Here is a 24209-nt window from a genome sequence, read left to right as displayed (position 1 = left end):
CCGCTGTGCTCCTTTCTTGTTGCCTTGACAATCACATCTCTGTTAAATTCTGACTTCTTATGTAAATGGGCATCTATTGTGTTAGCTTACAATGCTTAATATACATGCTGACAGAGAGAGAGAGAGACATTTCTTACGTCCTGTTTTGGAGGAAAATCTTTTTTCATCCTGCCTTGATACAAGTCTTAAAACCATATTTTCAGTATATAAACCTAACTACTGATATAGTATTTGTACATACATTTCACAATGATATTAATGACCAGTGGCAGCCTGGCTTTTATTTAAGACCCCACATGACATTCTTTGGGGAACCAGAATGTACATACCAGAATCAAGATATTCCTGCAATTCTCTTGCCAGTTGGCATTCAGGAGCTCATGGGATCACAAACCCCATATTAAATCTGTGCAGAATATTGAAAAGTCACATCCTTATATAATGATCTTAGTGATCCCATAATGATAGACAAAAAGGCCCACTATAATTTACCTGCCTGGTTATCACAATTTGTGTATACAGCTGGATGTTTAGACACTTAAATTCCCTTTTATTTGTGCAAGAGGTACCTATATTGAAAATGTAGCCCTGTAAGGTAATTACTGCTATTTCAATATGTGGTATTACATTCCAAGTACCTTTGATTGTTTCAGTATTGTTATATTTAACATAGAGGAAGAAAATGTGTGTGAATTACTAATGCATATGCCCAGTGTGAAATTAGTAAGTGTTTATATCTTAAACAAAACAAAACACTTCACTCTGCCCACATGCCTTCTCCCAGGGAGACCAGGCAGTGTTTTTATGTGAATGTTGTTGAATTCATAATGGAGATCACTCATTCAGATAACTATGCTTATTTGAACAGGTATTGCATATTTCAGCCTTTAGATAGCCAGATGTACATCTGCTTTTAACTGGTCTGTCTGAAGTATTGGGCCTTAGGCATTGTTAAAAGTTAGTAGAAAATAGCATACCAGACCCGCAGCATGTTATTTTCAAATGCCATTATTATTTATATACCAAACAATTTTAAGCATGTCTGTCACAAGTCCTGATACTGATAGGCTATCCATGATATCCACTGAGCCATCAGAGTCACAATAGTTACTTCACTTGCTACAGTACATTTTCCCCCTTCTTCCTTAGATTACTTTAAAATGACCAAACAGAATTTTCCCAAATTTTTCAAATAAGTCTTCTCTGTGCTAAGAATAAGCTTCAGAAACATCTCAGTTTGCATGTATAGTATGTTATTTAATAAATAAAACATCTGTTTCAAAAGGCATTCCCAAAATGACTGCACCTTGCTCCCTCAGGCAAAATCCTGGGAAAAGGAAAAGGATTTGTGTCCTAAAACTGCAGTTCTCAACCATTCTCAGTCGGAGACCCATAAATTGTCATTTGACTCAAACCATTTCTTCTTACTATTATTAATCTATTTACTAGTATTACTGTAATGTCTAGGACCCCTTCGTGGACCAGGACCCCACTGTGCCCAGTGCTGTACAGACAGAGAACATCCAATTACACAACAGGTAGATGGGGGAGCACAAGGAAACAGAGACAGTAGTGGGCAGCATGATAGACAATGGTCGCAGCATGTTAGCTCTCTAACCATTGTCAAGTTGAACTTCGGACCTCAGGACATTTTTTTCCCCATTTAGTAGATTGGTGGGGGATGGCAGATTGGGAAAGGGGCTGGTACTGCTCACATAGTGCTGGGCTCTGGGGCTTGTGTAGCCGGCACTGTAGTCCATGAATGGCTGCTTCCCCTGCTCTGCATCCGAGCACCTGCTGGTCAGATGACTGACAAGCTACTTAGACGTCTGAGCACCATAGCACTATATATTCTTCTATAGTCTAATTTCTCTCCCTGCTGCTTCTGTTACTACCATCTCTCTCCCTCACCTAGAGTAGAGTTATGTCTTTAGGGCTGGTGGGGTTCACAGCTCGCCCCTGTATGTAGATAGTGGATGAGAGAGCTGATTTCCGTTCCTGATAAACTCAGAGAGGGTGTGAGAAGGAAGTGATGACCATGAAATGAGTGTCATTTCTGATCTGTATTACGTTTCCTTTATAGATAGATGTTGCATCACATGCACAAACCTAATACAACACGAGGGAAGTAATTGCCTACAGATATTAACATAATTTGTTTGCAGTACCTAATTTTTAAGCTGTAGGCCGCTGTGTCCTTTGTTTTTGTGTTGAGACAACTGTACATGTAGAGAGGGCATCAAGAGACATTGTTGCTATTCCTGGCTGTGGGACATTGTACAAATCACTTAACCACTTTGTGCCTCATTTCTCCATCTGAAAAATGAGGATAATGTTACTTATCTAACTTGGTAAAGTGCTTTGAGATCTCCTGATGAAAAGTGCAATTTAATTTCCTATTATTATTGCCAGCCTTTAGAATTGAAGAGATAATAACAGATCAATATTGTAATTAAACCTGACACCCCTCAGGTTGTTTGGCTGTTCAGATGTCCACATTGTCCTTCTGCCAGTTTCTTTGCTGCACCATTTGCGGAGGTAACAGCAACCTTTTGACTGAATGGCTTCTCTGTGCGCACTAATTATTTTATTATTTATTTGTTCCTCACCCCTCTTGTTAGGGATCTGCAGGTAATTTTCCCTTTATTTCTGCTACATGTTGCTGTAGATATAATGCATCTGGGCTCCCAAACCACTCTACAAATTCAGTATCCTTTTGCATATGGACCGCACCAGTGATTCAGGCCTTTGTCCCATCATGGCCAGATTGGTGCAATGTACTCTGTAGGGTCTACCCTGTAACACTATCTAGAAACTTCAGCTATTAACGAATGTGTGCTGCTCATTTATTTAATGGTATCCTTCCTCGGAACAGATAACTGTGCTCCATGGTCTGCACTGATGTTGATAGTTTCTAGGTATAGTCGAAGGTTTTAACTTACAAAATTCTTACGATTTTGTTCCCATGCCTCTCAGGATTTGTTTTCACTTTAGAGTTTACTGAGGTGATCAGCACCTGGATCTGAACAGGATATCCTGTTAGTCTAGACTGGCTCTGAGCAGCCACCTTGCAAACTGATATTTGAGTTGCTGTGTCCTCACTGCTGTTGCGCTCATCTATGTATATTACAGGGCGACATATCCCATGGTTCTCTGTGCTGCAATAAGCTGAGACACACTGATTCTTTCCCAGTGAATTGTGGGAGAACTTGTCTGTCCTCCTTGGCATATGGAGAATTGTGGGAAGGCATTGGAGTACTATCCGCACTCGAGTGGTTTAACCGGTATCCACACTGCAAAGTGGGTGGGTTACCAGCCTGATTTGGGCTTTAGCCTACTCCCCCAGATTGGCCAGTTAGCTCTGGATAAAGCAATAACTAAACTCAGGTTAGAGGTTTTTGTGCGTGGAAAGAAGGGGGGTTTGAGGCAATAATTGGATAAGGGCCCAGGTTGACTCTACAGTGAAGAAGTACCTGCAGAGCCCACCCCTCTCCAGGTTAAGATCAGTTGGAAAGCTTGAACCACACTGCCTAGCTTTGTGTGTTTAGATGCACTCGGTGGAGATGCCTTGACTTCAGTTAGCTTTTCATGCTGGTTGGCTGGAACCCCAAGGTATTGATTTTTGAGAGATGTTGCAAAGACTTTCTGTTAAATAACCTATCTCTGTAGGTTTTTTTTGTTTGTTTGTTTTAAGAGAGAGAGAACTCTAGAGCTGCGTTTAGCTATGACTGTAGAAAATGTGAATTCTGTTTTATTAAAACCCATTTGTACCTCTCTTCTCAGATGGTGTTGCTTGCTTATGGTTTTCATGGAAATACTCGGTGCTTACATTAATGCAATTTCTATGAGCAATGCTAACACAAAATGTGCACTCTTTACACAAGTGTTGGGCTTTATTTGAATATTCAGATTCACATAAATCACAATTAGACCTGGAACAGTGTAAACAAATACCAGACACTTAATCAAATGTATTGCTCTTTCATTTGTTTAGCCTGATATAATTGTGCATTCTGTGGTTAATCAGCACTAACTTTCAGGGATCTTGTCTTCTGGGGGGGAATACATCCAGGGTTACTAGAAATAGCTACAGCAGAACAGGAAAGGGTGGTGAACAGAACAGTTTCTGAACCTTGTGTGGTGTTTCATTTTCTCATCCTTTGTCCCTAGGAGTATGCAAACCATGGGAGGAGAGAGTTCTCTAGTAAGCGGAGACATTTCCTTCTGCTTGAAAAAAGCAAACTCAGGACGAGGGGAAGCATAAATAGGAGGTGCAGCTGCACAAATAGCTCTCCCTTGTTTATGTGGGATTTATAACACCAGTAGTCCAATTAAACTAACAGCACAAGTGGGTAATATTGGAGTATGTGACAAGATGCAGAACGGCTTCCACTGCCTGCTACTAGACTAGAGAGTTCTACAAGAGAAGCTGTGCACTTTTCTTTACATTGGTTAAAGCCTTTCTCTGTGTAGTCCAGTGTGTTTAAGATGGGGGTAAATTAGTTGAATCCAGCCCACTCTAATTTGCTTTTATTGAGGCGAACTTGGCCTGGCAAACACAATAACTCTTGGGCTGCTTCAGTCTCTTGTTCCTCCTCATTGTGCTGGAAACTGCTCCAGCCTCTCCTGTTAGGGACACAAAGGTTATATTTGATCTTTAAACCCCCAAACATAACTGGATTCACTTGAACTCAGCTGTCAGGATTATATTAATCATATGTGGTACTCTAACATGGTGCTATAGATAACTGTGATTAGACAGTTCCAGAGGGGTAGCCGTGTTAGGCTGTATACAGCAAAAACAACGAGAGTTCTGTAGCACTTTAAAGACTAAAGAAGTGAGCTGAGGCTCACGAAAGCTTATGCCTACTGAAATTAAATTTGTTAGTCTTTAAAGTGCTACAGAACTCTTTGTTTTTGCGATTAGACAGGAGGAGTACATTGTTTTAAGAAACATAATATGACTGTTTTAATTCTTTAAGAGATATCGAAAGAGCAGCTAGTATATGTGACACGAGTTATGCCTTTCACACCCTGTGAATTAGGTATTGTAACCATTTTACAGATGGAGAAACTAAGGCAGAGAGAAGTCTGTGACTTATCCGGGACTCATAAGAAGCCCATGGTAAAGCTTGGAACAGAATTCAAAAGTTCTCCCTCCCATTCCTGGGTCTTAACCACTAGACCATTCTCCCTTCCTGTGTGTGTTCATAATTGATTATTTTTCTTTTTATCAGGCATTTCTAAAGTTCTAGTTACTTTAATATCAAGGCAAGAGAAGTCAAATGCCTGCTCTGCTTGATGTATTTTTGTGTACATAATATTTATATTCTAGGGTTTCATTAAGAAGAAAAATCCTGTTTCTAGTCCTTGGGTTCTAAAGCTATCCTTGAATATGTGACAGGAGTAATTACTGCAAGTGCCATATTTGAGTCTGCCAGCAGCATCAAACAGAGCCTCCAAGAGCTGTGAACTTTCCTTCCCCATTAATCTCTCTGTGATGTTAAGTTTAGAGCCTATTAATGACACTTTTAATGTCAGCATTAACTATTTCATTGCATATCATTTCAGTGGTGAAATGGAGAAGGGGGTGGGAGTGAAGGCCATGGAATGTGGGACTTGAGAGTTGCAGCAGGGAAGGAAATGCAGACATAAGAAAGGAGGAGAGAAATAAAGGCATGGAAGAAGGAGAGAAACAGAAAGGAGGATGGGGAAGGAAGACAAAGGGCAGAAATAGCGGTGTCCCTAAAGGTGAGCTTATTTTCCACTCAGTGACAATAAAGTACCAAACAAAAATTGAAATGTTTAGTTACAACATAAAGGCCAATTCTACTAATGACCTTTGTGCAAACTTCTCATTGACATCAGGGAGGATTCACTGTAGGTGGAGGGAGCGGAGTATTGAGTCCTACATTTGAGTCACAAAACATCATTGCAAGTGGAATTTGGTCCTTTCCACAGAATGAGTGCCCTTGATCTAGGCACGAGCCTGACTTCATATCTCAAAATTACATTGTGTTCTTCTTCATTCAAACCTAAAATACATATTGGGTAAAGTTTGTGGATAAAGATGCATATTTGTATGCCGTGCATTATTAGTAGTAAATATTTGTGTGTGCTCCCAAATGCCCTAATCAGGATCATTGTGCTGGGTTCTGTAGAAACACAGAAAAGAACCAGTGCCTTGTCATTGCTTTCAAAGCAATGGGGTTTGATTCTTCAGTTCCTATTCAAAGCAAAGCTCCTAAGGAGTATGGACTGGAGGATTTAAACCCCTTCTGTTCACCTCAGAACTGAGAACAGTGCATCTCTTATATCAGAGAAATATGGACCTGCAAGGAAGGATTGAGATTGGCCAACAGTTTGAAAATTGCTACTAATAAGTGGACTCCTAATCATCATTTCAGTCATAGCCTGTTGAGTTCAGAGCTGGGTTAGCTCTGATACCATTTCAGTGCTCTCTGCAGAATGGCCTTAATTATCATCAGAGAATAGGTTTCCTCTCTCTCCCCTCCCCCTTTTAAAACATGTAAGGAGCTCACTGAAGAGCCCAGAAATCCATATCCATAATCTGCATTATTAATAAGGGAGAGCAAAAGAATATTCAAACCCAATCTGTGTTTCAGATAAACAATTCTGTAGTGGTGTGTGTAATCTCATTTCTCCCCATCCTTTAGTATTTAATCTCATTTCCCTGAGCAAGTAAGTGTCTTCTGACAGGGGACTGATGTGTGGCTGTAAATAGTCAGTGTTTGCATGATCCAGTTAATCTCTACCTATTATCATGTATTCAGCAAACAGCGACACTCCTGCTTGCTCACAGGAAGAGATTTTATCTCAGTCAGTTGATTATGGTAAAGGCTGAATGACTCTTTGTGCTGTAATATGGCCAGTCCTTTCAGAATTATCCAGACAATGGGCTGATCAGCTGGCCAGATAAAATTTTTAATGCTTTAGATAGCCAGGATCATCAATTTAGTATTCATGTCTCTAGAGCATTGCCTAGCACCAGTGTTTAAATCAGATCAGAGGTTTCTAACAATGGAGCAGATGAGCTTTGAGCATTTGGTGGCAGTGATTCACACAGTGTTATCAGGTTGGGCTGGGGGCTCCTCTGAATCCCCAGAGCACCATTTTTAAAAGGTAGTGCTATGAACTTTATGTAATATATTGAGAACATAAGACACAGATCTCTTGGTTTTATTTCTTTGAGTGTTGGTCCCTATGTGGATTCCATACGTGGATGTGCATGCACGCCATGTGCCAGAGCTGGAACTGTTTGAAGTAGTCTCAGTCGACCTGTGTGTATGTCGTGCATCGGCCACATGGTGCGTCCGAGGTCTTGAGACCACGCAAGTCAATGCCCCCTCAATTCCCTCTTACTGCCACATGGCCAGAGTCAGAACACTTTTCCTCTTCCTTTTTGATCTGCATAGCAAAATTTTTTCAGTAATTTGTTCATGTATGTAATTATAGTTAGTACTCTTAGTATAGTTAGCCTTAACCATCACGGGACATCCTACCCATTGCAGGGGACTGTTCCTGACAAATCGGGTTTAAGAGATCCTTCTCAGTGAGTGACCAACACCGCCTTTATTGCCTTGGTGAGAGCCACACTGTTGCCTGCTGCTCCATTTGTTGGTCCTTTCTGTTGCGAACCTGTGAAGCCAAAGAACTCAGGTTACGCAAGCATCTCATGGAGGAGGCAGTGCGTCCACATGCACACTCAGAAGTGGCACTGACGGACCCACCAGAGCACCCGGCACTGCCATCGCCAGCCAAGGTGGCACTGATGGTTCTGGTGGCACCAAGTAAAACTCATCGTGCTCACAAGAACAGCCATGGGCACAAGGGCGGATCCCTGAAAGGGACTGCCTCCAAGCATAGCGCTACCTCCCCAAGACGTGACAGGCCAGATGAGATGTCGCACGCAGACCCGGCAGTTCCACCACCGAAGAAATCCAGAGCGGAGTGCAAGTCTAAGCATTGTGACCCTCAGGAACACCCGGCTCCATCCACCCCACTGGGCCCATCTGGTCTTTCCTGGCCAGTGCCGTGTATGCTTCCAGTACCACATACACATAGCTGGCTATCCCTCCTTACTCCATTAGCAGAACTGCCTCTGTACCCAGTGGGCTCCGCGACGCAGCAGGGGTCGACCGGCATCATACAGCCTCCAATGGACGAGCCGCTACTTCTATACCAACTGTTAAGTTCAAAGCATTTCTCCAACTGGCCCAGCCGGTCTGGGACAGCCCAATGTCATGCACCCTGACACCTAAACGGGTGGAGAGGCACTATTTTGTCTCTGCCTAGGGTATGGGCTTCCTGTTTACGCACCCTCTGCCTAACTCTCTTGTAGTGCAGATGACCCTACAATGAGCCACACAGCAACATTTAAGGACCACTCCTCCGGATCCAGCTGCCAAAAAGCGTGACTTAATTGGCTGGAAGGTCTATTTGGCGGGCCCTCAATTCTGCATTGCCAGCTACCAAGCCATTTTGGCAAAGTAGGACTTCAGTTTGTATTCTAAATTAGCGGAGTTCCAAGCCTCCCTGCCAGAGGCCAAACAAGCGGAGTTCAGATCCATCATTGAGGAGGATAAACTGGTAGCCAAAGTATCCCTGCAAGCTGCTGTTGATGCAGCAGATAGAGCATCGCGCTCCCTGGCATCTGGAGTAGTTCTTTGCAGAGAGTCTTGGCTCCAGATGTCAGGTTTCCCTAAGGAGGTCCAAACCACACTAGAGGACCTCCCCTTTGACAATCAAAAGCGTTTCAGCAACAAGACCAACGAGGGTCTACATTCGCTAAAGGACTTGCGTGCCATGCTTTGGTTCTTGGGCCTCTACACTCCTGCTCCTACCTGCCAGCAACACTGGACCTCCTTCTGACACAGATACCCTGCTCATTCCACCTACCAACCATACCCTCCATGCCAGCAAGAACTACCTTGCTGCTGCTAACGTTCCCAGCAACCTAGATTTTCCGCTGCCTCTACCTTTCCACAGTGCCCTTCTAAACAACCCTTTGGACTCTTATCCTGAGATCTGCGAACTCTTCCCCACCCCCACTTCGGTTTCCCCGATCATTTTTGGGGGCCGTTTTGCGCTCTCTGCACACAACTGGAGCAAAATTACCACCAATGGTGGTATATGAAGGATATTAGACATCGTTTGCCAGGGATACCTTAAAGAGTTCCTAGTCTTTTCCCCTCATCAACCTCCCCAGGGCAGCTGTGTGGACCCATCACAACAGGACCTTCTCCAGAGGCTTGCATCTTCTTTCAGAAAGGTGCCATAGAACAGCTCCCACCCCACTATCGGAGCCATGGCTTCTACTCTTCCTATTTTCTTGTACCAAAAAAAGGAGGATTTGCCCTGTTGTGGACTTACGGGCACTGAACTGGTTTATTCACAAATTCTGCTTCCGAATGGTCACCTTTCCCCAAATCATCCCCTCTTTACCCCTTGGGCTTGGTTCGTGGCTCTCAATGTGAAGGATGTGTACTTCCACATGGACATCCATCCTGCTCACTGCAAGTTCCTTTGCTTTACGGTGGGACATTCCCATTACCAATTCCATGTCCTCCCCTTTGGGATCACCACTGCCCCTCGTGTGTTCACAAAGGTCTTTGCTATTGTTGTGGCCTCTATGCGATGTCTGTGCCACTTTGGTTTCCATACTTAGCTTTCCATATCTAGATGACTGGCTCCGGGTGGCATCATCCTTCAAACATCTTCTCACTACCATCCACACACTTTGAGACCTCCTTGCTAGTCTGGGCAGCTGTTATCAATGAGGAAAAATCGACCTTGTATCTACCAGAGAGCTTACCTTTATCAGAGTACGCTTGGACTATCTTGCAGGAAGGGCCTTCTTCCCAAGGACTGGTTCTCCATTCTCCCCCAGCCTCCTCACACAACACTGGGGCCAAATCTGTTACCTTAATCTGGCCCCTCTTCATCTCATGGCCTGGTATTTGGATGGAGCTCAAGGATGGACAACGTGTGCTCAATGCCTGTGCAAGATTTCCTCACAAATAGCTGATGGCCAGCCACCAGGGCATGCTACCAAGCCAAATGGAAACACTTCATGAAATGGGCACCCAAACATCATCACTCCATACACACAATGTCCATACTAACCATTCTTGACTATCTAATTAACCTCTGCCTTTCAGGCCTTACTCACTCCTCTGTTTGGGGTCACCTGGCGGTGCTTAGCTCCTTTCTACTGCCTATGGATGGCTTCTCGGCCTTCAGCCACCCAACCACTGCCCAGTTCCTCTGCAGTCTCCTGAATACCTTCCCTTCAATCAGAAAACTTACTCTCGCTTGGGACTTTAATTTTGTCCTTGCTGCCCTCACTAAACCCCTGTTGAGCCCCTTGCCACTTGTTCCCTCCCTCATCTATCCATGAAGGTGATCTCTTTAGTAGCCATCACTTCTGCCCAATGAATCAGCAAAGTGGCAGCCGTGATGGCAGACCCACCCTTCACTGTGTTCCATAGGGACTAAGTCTCCCTATGACTCCATCCTAAGGTGGCCTCACAGTTCCACCTCAACCAGGTCATCCATCTCCCAACCTTCTACCCTAAACCGCATGCCTCTGCCAGGGAGCATGGATTACATTCCCTCGACATCAGCAGTGTGCTGACCTTCTATCTCCAACACACCCGCACTTTACTAGCATCACCCAGATTCCTCTTCACTATAGCAGAACACTGCCGATGCGGTACCCTCTCTTCTGAATGCCTCTCTAAATGGATCTCCCGCTGTATCATGGAGTGTTATTTCCTTTCCTGAGTTTCACCACCACGTGGCATCACTGCCACTCCACAAGGGCTGAAGCCACCACACCAGCCCTCCTTGCAGATGTCCCATGGCAGGACATTTGTAAGGCAGCAACGTGATCCTCCATCCACACGTTCACTGCTCATTACGCCATAGCCCAGTCAGCAGCGGCAGTTGTCCGTGCAGTCCTATGAACTCTCACTTCTACTGAGCCCTTGCTCCCTCTTCCAGCCTGACTACAGCTTGCTATGGTGCCCACATATGGAATCCACATAGGGACCAGCAGTCGAAGGTTACTTACTGTAACTGGTGGTTCTTCGAGAGGTGTGGTCCTTATCTGGATTCCAATCCCATTCCCCATCCCCTCTGCTATGGGCTTTGCGCCTGTCAGTAAGAGAGTACAGAGGGGGTGTTGACTTGCACGGTTTCATAAGACCTCGGATACATCATGTGGCGGTGCACCACGTACATGTGGGTCAATAGAGACTATTCCAAACAGTTCTGATGCATGGTGTGCATGCGTACCCACATGTGGAATCCAGATAGTGACCACACCTCCCGAAGAACCACCAGTTACAGTAAGTAATCTTCTTTATACAAATGATCACGAGTAGTTCAAAACGTGTATTGGAACTACGGAGTGTAGTAATATTTATATAATTCGTGTTGGTGTCTGGAATGATCTTTATTGTGCCTTTCCTTGTAAATGGCTCTTCTGTGCTTCCACCTACGGATCCTATTTTAGCTCCATCCTTTCCTGATTACTATTCTGATATCCTCACCCTGCCACAGTGCTCTGTGTAGCTCGAAAACTTGTCTTTCTCACCAACAGCAGTTGGTCCAATAGATTCTAGAATATACTACCTCGCCCACCTTGTCACTCCAGAGTGTGCACACTTGGTGCATTGGTGCATCTGGTGAATAGCTATTAGCACAATGGCTTTAGGGGAGACTCAAATACTGATTCTGATTCTTCAAATTTTTTGGGGGGTGGGAGGGCAGCTTATATTCTAGTCATGCATACTTTTCCATTTGGCACTGGTGATAGATTTGACTTCTCTGAATCAAAAATCATTGTGACAGGTGAAGAGATCAGGTGACTACTGTGACATAATAGGTTGTTTTGATTACTGATGTCCTGGCTTTTATTGTAATCACACAAATCAATTATTGCAGCTTTGGGGCTTTGCTGTAGTGGGTTTCATATCAATAATATGAAGTGAAAATATGCAGAGGAATGACCCTACATCAGGACTTTCAGCTGCTAGATTGGAGTTGTTCAGCAAGGTGGGAGGGGGGATATTATGTGACCATTTTTCAAAACCTTGCTTGGAAAGTGCATATATGGAACCCTTCACTGATAGATGTATTGTGCACTCATTTTCCGGGCTGTTTCTGAAAATGAACCTTTTGCGGTTTGGTAAAGGTGGGGGTGAGGGAGGGGAGCTGTTTTATTTAAAAGCTTGTAAAAGAGCCACTACTTCTAAATTTGCAAGTTGCTTGTCTCATTGTTGCATTATGTGTTTGGTGCATTTAGAGAGATTTGAATAATATGATAGTTAGAGAAAGTAATTATCAATTTTTAAAGTATTCAGCTAGATAGTTTGGGGAAAAAATGAATAGCAACTTCTCCCAAAGGAGAATTGTCATTATCAACAGAGTGTTATAATTGACTAGCAGCTTTCTAGCATAATAAATAGGATGTTTAGGGCTTTGATATTTAAATTCTGATCACTGCAACAGCTAGATGCAGAATCAGAAAATGTTAATCTTTCTTTCTGTTAAGATGATCATGGCCAGCCCAGTGATGCAGGAATATTGCGTCAAGGTGTGAGATCAACCTCTGGGGAGTGTTCTTATAGAGCTTATCATCTGGGCCTCTGGGAGGAGGGCTCAATATGTGATGCCTTTTCTAGCATACTTTTTGACTGTCAGAGAGATGTTTCAGAAGAAGCTGCTTTTCTGCCTCCGTAGGTACAGCAAGAAGCATGGGAAGAATATGTATAAGAAAGGTGAAGAAGTGCTGACTTCCACACAGTGATGGGGACAGCACATGTGGTTGTTTATCTTATTTGGAGATGACATTAAAACTAATTGTGCATAGGTTACTTTGCAAAATTAAGATGTCAAAACAGCTGTTGGTACAAGTTGTTGCTTGATCTATGTATATTAGACTGTACAGTGGGAGGTTTTTAAAGGTATCTAGGTGCCTAACTCCCACTGGTTTCAATGAGAATTAGGTACATAGGCCCAGCTTTTAAAAGGCATCTAAATGACTTATGAGCACAAGTTGGGTTTTGTATTCCCAAAAAGTGCCTGAGGCATTTTTAAAGGTGGGTGCCAAAAACACATAGGTGCCTAAGTCCTACTGATTCTAGTGGGAGTTAGGCACGCAGGTAATTTCAAATATCCCAAAAGATGCCTGAATGCCTTCTAAAAATCTGGCCCTGTGGAGCTTTGAACCTGGTGTGTTGAATTCAACATAAATAATATGAAAGATGTAAACGAAGAAAAACGTGTAAGACATTTCTCTTCCTCCAAATATCACTGTATGGAACGTAAGGTAGAATCACTTATACATCGGCTTTCTCTGGGTCCTGCAGGTGAGAGCCTTGAAGAGTAGATGACTATATTAGTGCCCAAGGTTAGATGTCACTGTAAAGTGTATTATTTCCTCATTACATTTTAACTTTGAAGTATGGGGTGAGGGAAGAAGATGAGCCAGAACCACGCTTAGTCATTTGATCCCTGCCAAGTGATACTGTCTGTTTTTGTTTCATAGATCCAGCCAGTTGTTGAGCAAGTCTTCTCTTTTTTTGACGTTCCAAAGGCCTTTCTGAAGCTAGAAGAAGGACATGCACGTGGGAAAACAGTGATCCGTGTAACTAATAAATAAGAGCTCCAGCCATTCTGTTTTGCTTGCAGTCTGTTCTGCTGGTAGATAACATTTTGACATAGATTTGTAGGAGTTTATTACCATTTCTTTGCAAGTCTCTCTCAAAAATGGTGTCCTAAGTGTTATTGGCCATGAACCTCTCTGTGCAGTAAGTAGTGAAAGAAGTTAGTTTTTTAAAAGATGACTTATTGACCATAAAAATATATAATGTAAATTATATAATAGAAAAGTATAAAAAATGGGTTGAATCCTTCCTAAACGAGCTTTGTGGGCTGTTAAACTTACAAAACAGAGGAAAGGCTAATGCCCTTTCTAGGTTGGCTAAATTATACCCATGTGTGAAGAGAATGATGTACTAGCCATGTGTGTGTACTAAGATGATGGGTAAGTGGACAGCCTCATTAATTTTGATAGTGCCATGGAGCTGTTTGTGCTACATTTATGTGTGTTTTTAAATAAGTACCAAAATGCCTTGTGAATCATGACTTTGCACCAAAGGAAGCATGGTCTACCCTGAGTTCTAAACAAATGTTGAATTTCAATTCACAGCTTCTGTATAGTAACAGCAACAGAAGTCTTAGTACAGACTGTAAACTCTTCAGTTGGGGAGTATGTGGAGGAAAATGGGGGTATTAAACTTAATTCAAAAGCTGCATTAAGTTCTGTACATGACTTGAAATGTGTTTGATATGCTGCTGTATCAATTTACCATACACATTAGCCCTTATTCCTCTCATGTGCAGCCAGTTTAAGTTTAATAGTTAAAGAAACATTGAAGTATTTAGAGTTTCCATTCCCTGGGATTTCTTTTAAAAATATTATCTTGCCCCTAAACTTTCATTCCAGCATGTTTCTCAAGCATCCACTATAAATTATGATATGCATATTTACCATGTTATGGTACTTGTATTTCACCTTTAATTGTCCTCCTAAAACTTAAGCCGGGGGTTTGGCACCTAAATCCCAGTTTTAGGCTCCATAGTGGTCTACAATGAACCTGAAGGGGATGGCTGCTGTGCAGCACATTGATGCCTTCTTTGCTCAGACCTAAACATCTACACTGGGATTTTATAGCCCTGCAGCCTGAGCCCCTGCCAGCTGACTGAGGCTCTGAGAGTTGGTGGTGCATGTTTTTTCATCACTGTTACTCAGAGGCTGGGGATAGGTAAGTCATTCCCCTGAGACATGGGAAACCCCACTTCAAATCCTTTGTCTAGAGGGGGTGGGGGAAAGAACTGCAGGTGGCTGTAAGCAGGGGGTTTGCAGAGAGCGAGGCAAGCCTGTTTCATGCAGGAATGATTTACTTGGGTGTCTAAGCCATGTGACTCCAGGCAAGGGGTTCCCCTTGGTGGATTGCTAACTAGGGAGAAGTACGGTGCAGCCTGGGTTTAGGTGCCTATCTGCATGAGAGTAAAGGCTTAGGACACAAACATCATTAGCATCTCATGGGGGCACTTTAGGTAGTCCTATACCTCATGCTGATTGTGTAGCTTGCAGTCCAAGGTGCTTATCTTGCCCTATTCATTGTGGAGGGAGCCTAGCTGATTTACTCTTTAGAACATCACAGGAACAACAGTGAGATCCTTAAAGCACCTATGTCCTTTTGTGGATCCAGGCCTCAATGCATAGGTGATTGGTTCAATTTGAAACAAATCAGGGGGATGTGAGAGTTACATGAGAACTTAATACCCTCTGTAGATGAAGTGATCTTAGTACAGTTGTCACAACAGCAGCAACTACTCCCACTACTTTTACATTCTTTGTAGAAAAACTAAGGACTGAAGCGGACAAGAACCTGGGTGATTTCTTCACAACCAACTTGAAGCACAATGCATGAAAAGCTGGCACTGCTCCTGTACAAGGGAGATTCACTATAGACATGTCAACAGGGAGCTGTGCAGATAAATCAGATTTAGTGAAACAATGTGAATAAAATTTATTTGTGAGTACATGTAACATGATGTAGATACAATAAAAAGGCGCAGAAAAATTTGCCAGAAATACCACCTTGGACCCAGAAATAACATTCTTTAGAAAGGAATAAGAGCATGTTATTATGACTATACTTTTTTTTAGAGCAAGATGAATTATTATGATTATTGCAGTTGTCTGTACAGCAAGTGAAAAAACACACACACAAAGTTAGATTGAAGGCACTGACTTTCCCCCAGGTGGGGATATAAAATGAAGCACCACTTTCCTGAGGCAACGAACAGGTTGGTAGGCGTGGTTTGTAGAAACACTGATCAAAGCAAGAATGAAATACAGCAGCAGGGTACAAAAGGTTATATTCACTGTTCTGCCAGTGACTAAAAAAACCCATAATTTTAATTTGGGCCAAAGAAGACAGTAAGCCAATAATGCACAAGGAACAGGACAACTTGCTACAAATTACTTCATAATCCTCACTTGTTTTTGCCCTCTCTTGAAACAAGCTTTTTGCTAAGGAGCAGTTCCTATCCTAAAGTATTGTGTGACCAGGACTGGCACTTCAAACTTGCTTGCCTGGTACCATATCTAAGTTCTTATATAGCATTTATCACAGTGGTGTGAGTCTCCCAAGTTTTCTTCCCTACCTCAACCATTAGCTTTTGTCCTGGACCCCACTGCATTGCTGCACTAGGGTTGCTGTGACAGCCCACCACCATTGATCTTGCCCTCCTCAACTTCACCTGAGATGTTTAGAGCAGGCCCAACTCATGGTGGGTTAGAATTAACTAACTATGGCTGGTGGCAAACAGTAACTGGGACACTGTCTAAAGAGGTTGGGAACCACTGTGTTTACTGAAAGCATCACACTTAACATGAATTATTTAAACATAAAAGTATTTTAAGTTAAATAAATGCTGAGACCAGTAATGACTATACTTAGTAGAGCTACCTCTAGGTTTGAAGTATTTGCCTTAAGCAGAGAGTATATACTTTAATTTGCAAAAAGTAAGGCAGCCTTTTAAAGTAGAAGATAGAAAATGGGCAAATTCTTCATAGGTGACACGCCCTTCTTGCTGCCCAATATTTTTGCAAACAAAACATCTATAGATTTATATCCTGTCTTTCTAATAGAAAAACTAGACTATAGACTGCTTATGAAAATACAGGCTTTAAAATGACAATTTACTAAAATATCTGCATAGTGTCATCATTTTTGGTAAAAATTCTCCAGAAATACTGTGTACTAAACAATTTTTAAACACTTTCAATAAACTGAAGGTCTTTTTTGTACCAATACATTATTTACATGTTAGTATAGTGGAGTATTCCTCTCCTGAAAACTACTACAAAGCTCAATTATTTTTGCACATCCCTCCCTACGTGTTGCACTTCAATATTTTAAGGGATAACCTTTATCTAATTATCTCTTAGATTACACTTTTTTCTGGAAAAAAACATCTGAAGAAATAATTTAAAATTATACCTATTTCATATGTTCTGGATTAGCAATTCATCGTTGACATGAAATTGCTACTTGGGGGGCGGGGGGGACGACTAACATTTTAAAAAACAAAACCGAACAGGAGTGAGAAGTTACAACTATGACGACCAGTTTTTGTAAGTTAACATCCAGTAAAATACAAACACACATGGAATTAGTGCTTAGCGCTGAAACTATTCCGTTGCTTGTTCTTACAATTATGGTGAAGGCAGGATAGAGCTCTCTCTTCAACGGCTGCCACATTAGTTGGATTGTCCAGAATGCTATAATTTCTCTCCGATCGCTGGAATTGTCTGGATTTACAGAACTAATGCTTCCCAACACTGCGTTGGCTTCTGTTCACTGACAGTGTTAACAACAACATGATTTTGATCATAGTGTGTGCCCCCTAAAAATAATTTTGAAAAGAAAATGAAAGGTGAAAAAATCAGATAGTACTAGATTGAGGCTGTGTCAGTGTTGTGAATATTTCAGAGCCATTTTGGCAATTCATAGCGAAGACGTACATTACCTGCACCTTTTTAATTAAGAGTTTAATTTAAATTTAGAAGAGTAGTATTCTCATCTTCAGTACTTCCCCCATTCCCACACTGCCTTCTCACTCCCGCAGGGACTGCAGAAGACTGAGCCTATCTGCCTCTCCACTTAGTGCCTGAAAATCCTCAACCCTGGTCTCTGTTGTACACCTTCTAGTCCAGCTGTTGCAGTGTGAAGCAGACAGTGGGACAAGGATGTAGGGTGAGGCTGACTGGATCAGGTCTCACCTTCCAATAATGAAATCCTGCTCCACAATCCTCATGTGGTAGGCATCTAGTGATTAACTGGTCTCCGAAAGGCTAGCTAAGGTGTACTCAGTATAAAAGAAATGCTGATGGCCAGCTGAATATACAGCAGTTTCAGTACAGGCCACAATAATTGCCTTTATGTTGTCAGCATTCATAAATAACCACAGCTATTTACACTCATACTATAATGCATTTAATGGGATAGTCATGGGGTGTGTATATATTGTATATCTTCATCTCCACCTCTCCCATTCTAACTGCAACACAAACCATGCACCCACAGTTGCTATACATCAATGACTCCTGACATTATTTTCTCTTTCCTGAGTCAGTAAATGGACAGATTTCATGGTCTATTACACAAGTGGTCACTAATACAGATGATCAGTTTAGAGCTCCCACTGCTGGGAAGCCTCAGCCTCTAAGACAAAAGGAAGTTTTCATCCAAAACATGCAATTGGTTGCGTTGGTGACTAACACAGTACCCAGGCATTTATTTCTTCTTGGTCTTTCATGCTGTATTCATATAGTATCTCAGGGCTGACATTAGGGGCTGTCTGAGTAGACTGAAAGCTAAGGAAGAAAATGTCTATTCTTCCTATTCACAAAGATGCACAGACTACTGCTAGTGAAACAAAGACCTTCAGGCAGTTGCATGTTAATTGCCATCTTCCTAGCAAGCACCACGTATTCATAGCCCTATACTTTCCACAGCAGCGCAATGTGGAGAGGAGCCCAACCTGGTGTAGAAAGCAGGAGCACAGAGCAGGTATACAATAGTGTCCCCTCTTCTATTGAACTGCCTCTCCCCTCTGCAGTCACTTGGTGGGAGCTCAATCCTGTGCCACAGAGATGTTATCCATTGCTCATTGTGGCATGTTGCCTTCTTAGGAAGCAGAACTTAACGATACAAGAAGAGCAAGGTTCTGCCTTATGAAGCAAAGCAGCAGCAATTTCCCCCACACCAGCTAGGGTGGATAGTATGGGACCACCCAAAGGTAGCACAGCAGATATAAAACTCGTACTGTCAGTGCAGAGGGGAAGTGTTTTCAGGTTGAGATCAATGAGAGGCCTCTGTTATTGCTGTTTTTATTGTGTTGAGCCATAGGATGAACTACAAAAAAATTAATCTTGGCCATAGGAAATAACTAAGATATAACTAAGAAGTGCTTCTAAAGTACAGTTCATAAATAATCAGAAAATATTCTTAAAGTCTTTTATGCTGGAGTGTTACTGTATGTGTGACACAGTGCCTGAAATAGAAGGAAAGCCAGGTATTGATTTGTTTCCCTGGAATACTGATGATTGAAAAGTGTGAGTGTGTGGTTATTAAGGGCAAATATCATTACATTGCACTATTTCAGTACACCCACAAGATGGCACCATCATCACACATTTTAAACAAGTAAGTTTATTTGCTAAAGAATGTGTTCGGGCTGAAAAATAAATGATTGGTTATTTGGCTTTAATGGTGGTTCAACAATATAGAAGGACTAGATACAGGTTTATTAAACTGCCTAGACCAGCTACACTAAATCTAAAGGTCTTTCCACAAAGCACATGTACACATCATGTAACATATATTCTTGAGAAGGCAAAGGGGGCGAGGGTGAGCTTGTCTCTCTCACTAACAGAGGTTGGTCCAATAAAAAAAATATTACCTCACCCACCTTGTGTCTCATGTCCTGGGACCAACATGGCTACAACAACACTGCATATAGAACATACTTGTACCTTCACCTTTCATAGGTAGAAGGGAAGGAAGACTTTATAAGCAATATTCTGCAGTCCACATTCCATCCCCTTTGGGCAAATGTCTGAGTAAAGAGACAGCCTTTGCACTGGGCCCCGCAGGCCAGTATAGTCTGGCTCTATCCAGACTTGGCAGGGAAGCAATTCCCAGAGTAGATGACCCCCTGCTGAGAATGCCCTGCCACTTGACATCATCAGCTCAAGCACCTCAGCCGACTTCACTTGCTCCAGCAGTACATCACGATACATTTCTGAACTTGGTGGTCTTGGGACCAATTTTGCCTCATTGTAATTGCACTGACTCCACTGCAGTGCCTCCTGATTTAAACCAGCGTGGGATCAGAATTGGGCTACTTTACATGTAATCTAAAACATTTGATTACTATTTACTGAAGCTAGATTTGCAGTTATGTCTTGCAATCAAACAAACTAAAATGCTACTTATTCCACCTCACATTTCTTTAGAACTTTTTTTATTTATTTATTTAATGTTTAGGATCTCTGCCATTCTACTTTTGAGCCTGGCAATTTAAATCAGAAAGAGAACAACCAGATGCTGCATTTTCTAATGCGAGCTAATTTATTAGATCTGTCTTGCTAGATCTACATTTTCCCTTTTGGAGCTATTCAGTATGGTATTCTGCTCGTATACAGTTTTCAAATATTCACTCAAAGTACGTTACATGCTTTTTAAGATGTTTAGCTGAATATAAACCAGTACACAAATATTTGCCTTTTTCTAGTGGCTTAATTAAAATTGAAAAAAAAAATCTGCAGTGTAGTTATTAAATAAAGACACTTCGTGAACTGGATTCTTTTTGATAAACTTCTAATTAATAATCTCACTGTTCCCTTTGGGGAACAAAAATTCCTCCATCTGGCTGTGGCAGGATTAGCGATTACACAGTTAAAATTGTGAGTTAATTTTAGTACTCAGGGGGAAAAGAATTGATAATACTTGTTTGCGACAGGAACTCTATAGGCAAACATTGCATAACACTGTCCTCACATTTCTGCCAATACTTTCCATGTTTGTCTCCATAAAGTATTAGTAGTTTACTCAGGTCATTTTGTATTAGTAACAGCTATTCCAATTAATATCACAGCATTATTCATTTAAAACCAATTTTGAAGTAAAGTTAAAGAGTGGTGTTTTGGGGAGATAATCTTTACTTTAAAAAAGAAGTAATATGAGTAAACTCAAGAAAACTAGTTATACTGGATGAGAAAATAACAATGGTGATAAACTGTTTATTCTGCTGCTTATCAAACCTCTGGATTTACTATGTAGCCTATGAAATCGTGAAGACAGAACAAGGATAACATCTAAATGAAAATCTTAAAATGGTACAACAAAAGCAGCTGTAAAATATATAGTAAGAGAGATCTTAGGATTGTATAATACAGGGGCGTCAAAGATACAGCCCGCGCGGGCTGCATCTGGCCTGCGAACCTTTCTGATCTGGCCCGCGTGCTGCTGTTGAAAGTTGCAGTTTCGTGGTGGGCCCTGGCTGCATTGCGATTTTAAGAGAGTTCTCTGCGGATGACATTGCCAGTTTAAGAGTCTTAAAGCGGCAACACCTTCCTCTGCAGAAGCCTGCTGCCGAAGAGGGAAGTGGCCCGAATTTCTCGGCGGCGAGCGTTGCATGGCCCCAGCGAATTGGAGTTTATGCAAATTTGGCCCGTCACCAAAGTTTGACACCCCTGGTATAATATTAATCATGTTTTAGCATTAAAGGAATAGCTATTTTAAATTATTTGTCCTTTTTATTGCCGTGTTAGAAAATTCACTCTATACAAATGAAAAATAATGAAAAGTTGTAGAAGTAAAGAAATCACAATTTTATATTTAAACAGTGGTTTATGTATATCATCAAGAACCAATGTAAATGAATAAGAATCGGGATTTCTGCACACTTACACATGCACATAGGGGCCATGAAGAAATACAAGATCGATAACTCCCATGGGCTATCGTGCTAGATGTCGGAATAACTAGGTGAAATCCTATATCCTTTTTAATGTAGGAGTTCAGACTAGATGATCACAACAGTCCCTAAAGATCCCAGATTAAAATCTATGAACTATAAAGCCATCCTTAATCTATGGGAACCCTTTCAGCACATAGTCCACTGTAAATACTGTGTAATTAAATCATACCAAGAGGCAAAAGGTTCTTACCTTTGATATCTAAAACTAATGTTGGCTTCATTTTGCTATGGATCCTGCCATCAGGTTTAACAAACCAATATTGTTTGTCTTCATTCTGCTCAAGTGACAAGCCTAGTTTAGAGCCAGGAGTTATAAGGTTTCCTACAATTGTCAAGCAGCAATCCTCCGCCATCTATATCATTGAAGAGACAACAGCAGTTAGTCAAGGGGCCTTGTTTCTGCAGCTACACTAATATCTGTACCCCAGGTTTTCTTGTGACTGATGGAAGAGATTATGTCTCGTCATTACTCTCCCTTTGCTTAGTATTGAAAAAGGTTTCACCCATGCTCTACTCCAGGCTACTTATTTTCCCCATGATCCTTTTTCTAATGGCAGCCTCCATTGTGATCCTTTTCTTTTTACTACAGAGGACTAGCAAAACAGATTCGATTGAGAGAAATGGTGAAGCATTTTTAGACTAAGCAAAGGGCTTTTTGAAAACGGGCTATCAGGGTTCTTTTGGGGGCATGACCCCCAAAGGTCTCCATTTCTCCCTGCTAGGACAGTAAAGATTCAGCGTCACACAGAAGTTTCACTAAGCCACGTTTTCCTCCTCTCTACTCTGCCAGCCAGGGACTGGGTCCATAAAATACTCCCCTGATCCTTCCAACCACCATGGGAATGAGTCCCATGGCACCTCACCAGTTGTCATTTAGCTGCCTAGAAAAGGTCTCAGCTGCTTTCTGGATGCCTAGTGCTTGGTTCATTATTAGGATATAAGGCAACCTGGCTTTACAAGAACTCATACACAGTTCTAATACAGTCTTTTTTTATATGCCTTTGTTTTTCAATATATAAAATGTGTCAAAGAGAATACTGCCAGTATGGTATAAAGCATTCATTTGCACTTTTTAAGAGCAATGGCATAACAGACATGGTTCAGTCATTTGCAACTAAAATAGCCATCCTAAACTCTTGCTGGTTAAACTCATGTCTGTAATACAGCACAAACTGCATCCCCCTGAATTCTCTGTGCCCTGTAAATTTTATTTAAAGTAAATCAAATGGGTTGATTATGTTGAAATGAGAGGACAGAGATAACACCCATCCACAGCCATATTACATGTAGTGATATCTTCAGTGCAATGTTTGAGACACAACCACCACGAGGAAAGTATTTTGCATATGTTGTTACAGCTATTTGCTCACTTGGCCTCATTTTTACAGTGCACATAATTCTCTTTTACGAGAGCGTCTATTCTGTGCATGTCCAAACAGTACCTCAGTTAATTGAAAAGAGGAAGATTGGTCCCTCAAGCATAATTGACACAGGTATGGAGAGAAATCTCTCCCTTTGCAAAATGGCTCTGTTGAAGTTATACAACCTTATGAAAAAGGTCACAAGATTCTATGCACCAGCAAGATTTTTAGAGCTTTGCCATTTCATCTTGCTTGAATGCTAAATGCCTTAACCCCAGAGTGTAACCTTCAACACAATACTGCCCAAATTCTGAATTCTCCAAACAATTTTAATAAGGGTGTAGTTCAACAGGAAACTATCAGGCAAGTCCAGATTTTAAAAGCGTTCCCTGTTTTCTATTTTTTTAATTTACATTTTTATTGAGGGGGAAAGAGGACACAGACTGAGGGAAAACAATGCATAAGGATATGGACTCAATTGTATATATGATCCTAATGTTCTTCAACAAGCAGAAACACCCAAATCAAACATGTTGGACTAAAATATCTAGCGTCTCCTAACTCAGTTAAACAAAAATGAAATATACACTTGTTTGTGACCATAAGCTGATACTGTTTTTTATAAGACATTTTTATCACCCAAAAAAGGATGAGTTTGATTAAAAGAAATAAAAATTATGTTTCAGCTGAAATGGAGAAGAGTGAGACATGGCAAACAAAGAAAGGAAGGAAGACCGCACAAATTAATTTTAGAAAGTCCAGAGTACCTGGTGTGTTTGTTTAAAAAACTAACTAACTAAATAAGAAGAACTGTTATGGGAACTTTTAAAAATATTTTGTTGACTTTGATAGTGAAATGAAACATTCTATGCTTTTGTCAAGCCTGAAAAGGATTCTGAATCACAAAATCTTACCTGATGTAATGATTGTATTCAAAGAAACATCAATTTAAACCTCACCCTGCATTTGATGAATCCATCTTGATAAACCCAGATCTGGTCATCTGTCCTACTATCTTCTGTAACCTGTATTCTGAGAAGACTCAAATCATCTACATTTCCATCAATTGACATGAACTGTCCAGTTTCCTTGCTTCGAAGTCTGAAGTATACACGTTTCTATGAAAACAACACAGTTCTTTAGCTACGGTTTCTAATACAGGAATACATCGTGCTTCTGGTTTACCTCAGAGTAACC

The 24209-nt window shown here is 41.5% G+C and overlaps 2 protein-coding genes across 4 annotated transcripts in view; one reads left to right on the top strand and one right to left on the bottom strand.

Moving 5' to 3' along the window:
- Nucleotides 1-13702, top strand: part of RTN4IP1 (reticulon 4 interacting protein 1) — a 34379-nt gene extending 20677 nt beyond the window's left edge. The window contains exons 9-10 of one of the 2 annotated variants that reach the window (XR_010919420.1): nucleotides 5572-5751; nucleotides 13577-13702. Coding sequence is in view for 1 of the 2 variants with exons in the window: in XM_067546546.1 (XP_067402647.1) it covers nucleotides 13577-13690 (114 nt within the window). In the remaining variant the exon portion in view is untranslated. The remainder of the gene's footprint in view (nucleotides 1-5571; nucleotides 5752-13576) is intronic. The other variant, XM_067546546.1, reaches the window with a different exon arrangement.
- A 1911-nt stretch (nucleotides 13703-15613) lies between these two features.
- The window catches only part of CRYBG1 (crystallin beta-gamma domain containing 1), a 130743-nt gene continuing 122147 nt past the window's right edge, over nucleotides 15614-24209 (bottom strand). For both annotated transcript variants that reach the window (XM_067546540.1, XM_067546541.1), the window contains 3 exons: nucleotides 23972-24130; nucleotides 21842-22004; nucleotides 15614-17511 (listed from right to left, as the gene is read on the bottom strand). In XM_067546540.1, coding sequence (XP_067402641.1) covers nucleotides 17423-17511; nucleotides 21842-22004; nucleotides 23972-24130 — 411 coding nt within the window. In that variant the 3' untranslated portion in view covers nucleotides 15614-17422. The remainder of the gene's footprint in view (nucleotides 17512-21841; nucleotides 22005-23971; nucleotides 24131-24209) is intronic.

The sequence above is a fragment of the Emydura macquarii genome, unplaced genomic scaffold (genome assembly GCF_026122565.2).
Source record: "Emydura macquarii macquarii isolate MOO-44397 ecotype Brisbane River unplaced genomic scaffold, CSIRO-AGI_Emac_v2 contig_1146, whole genome shotgun sequence".
Taxonomy (NCBI): domain Eukaryota; kingdom Metazoa; phylum Chordata; order Testudines; family Chelidae; genus Emydura; species Emydura macquarii.
This window is presented reverse-complemented; position numbering and strand designations above follow the sequence as displayed.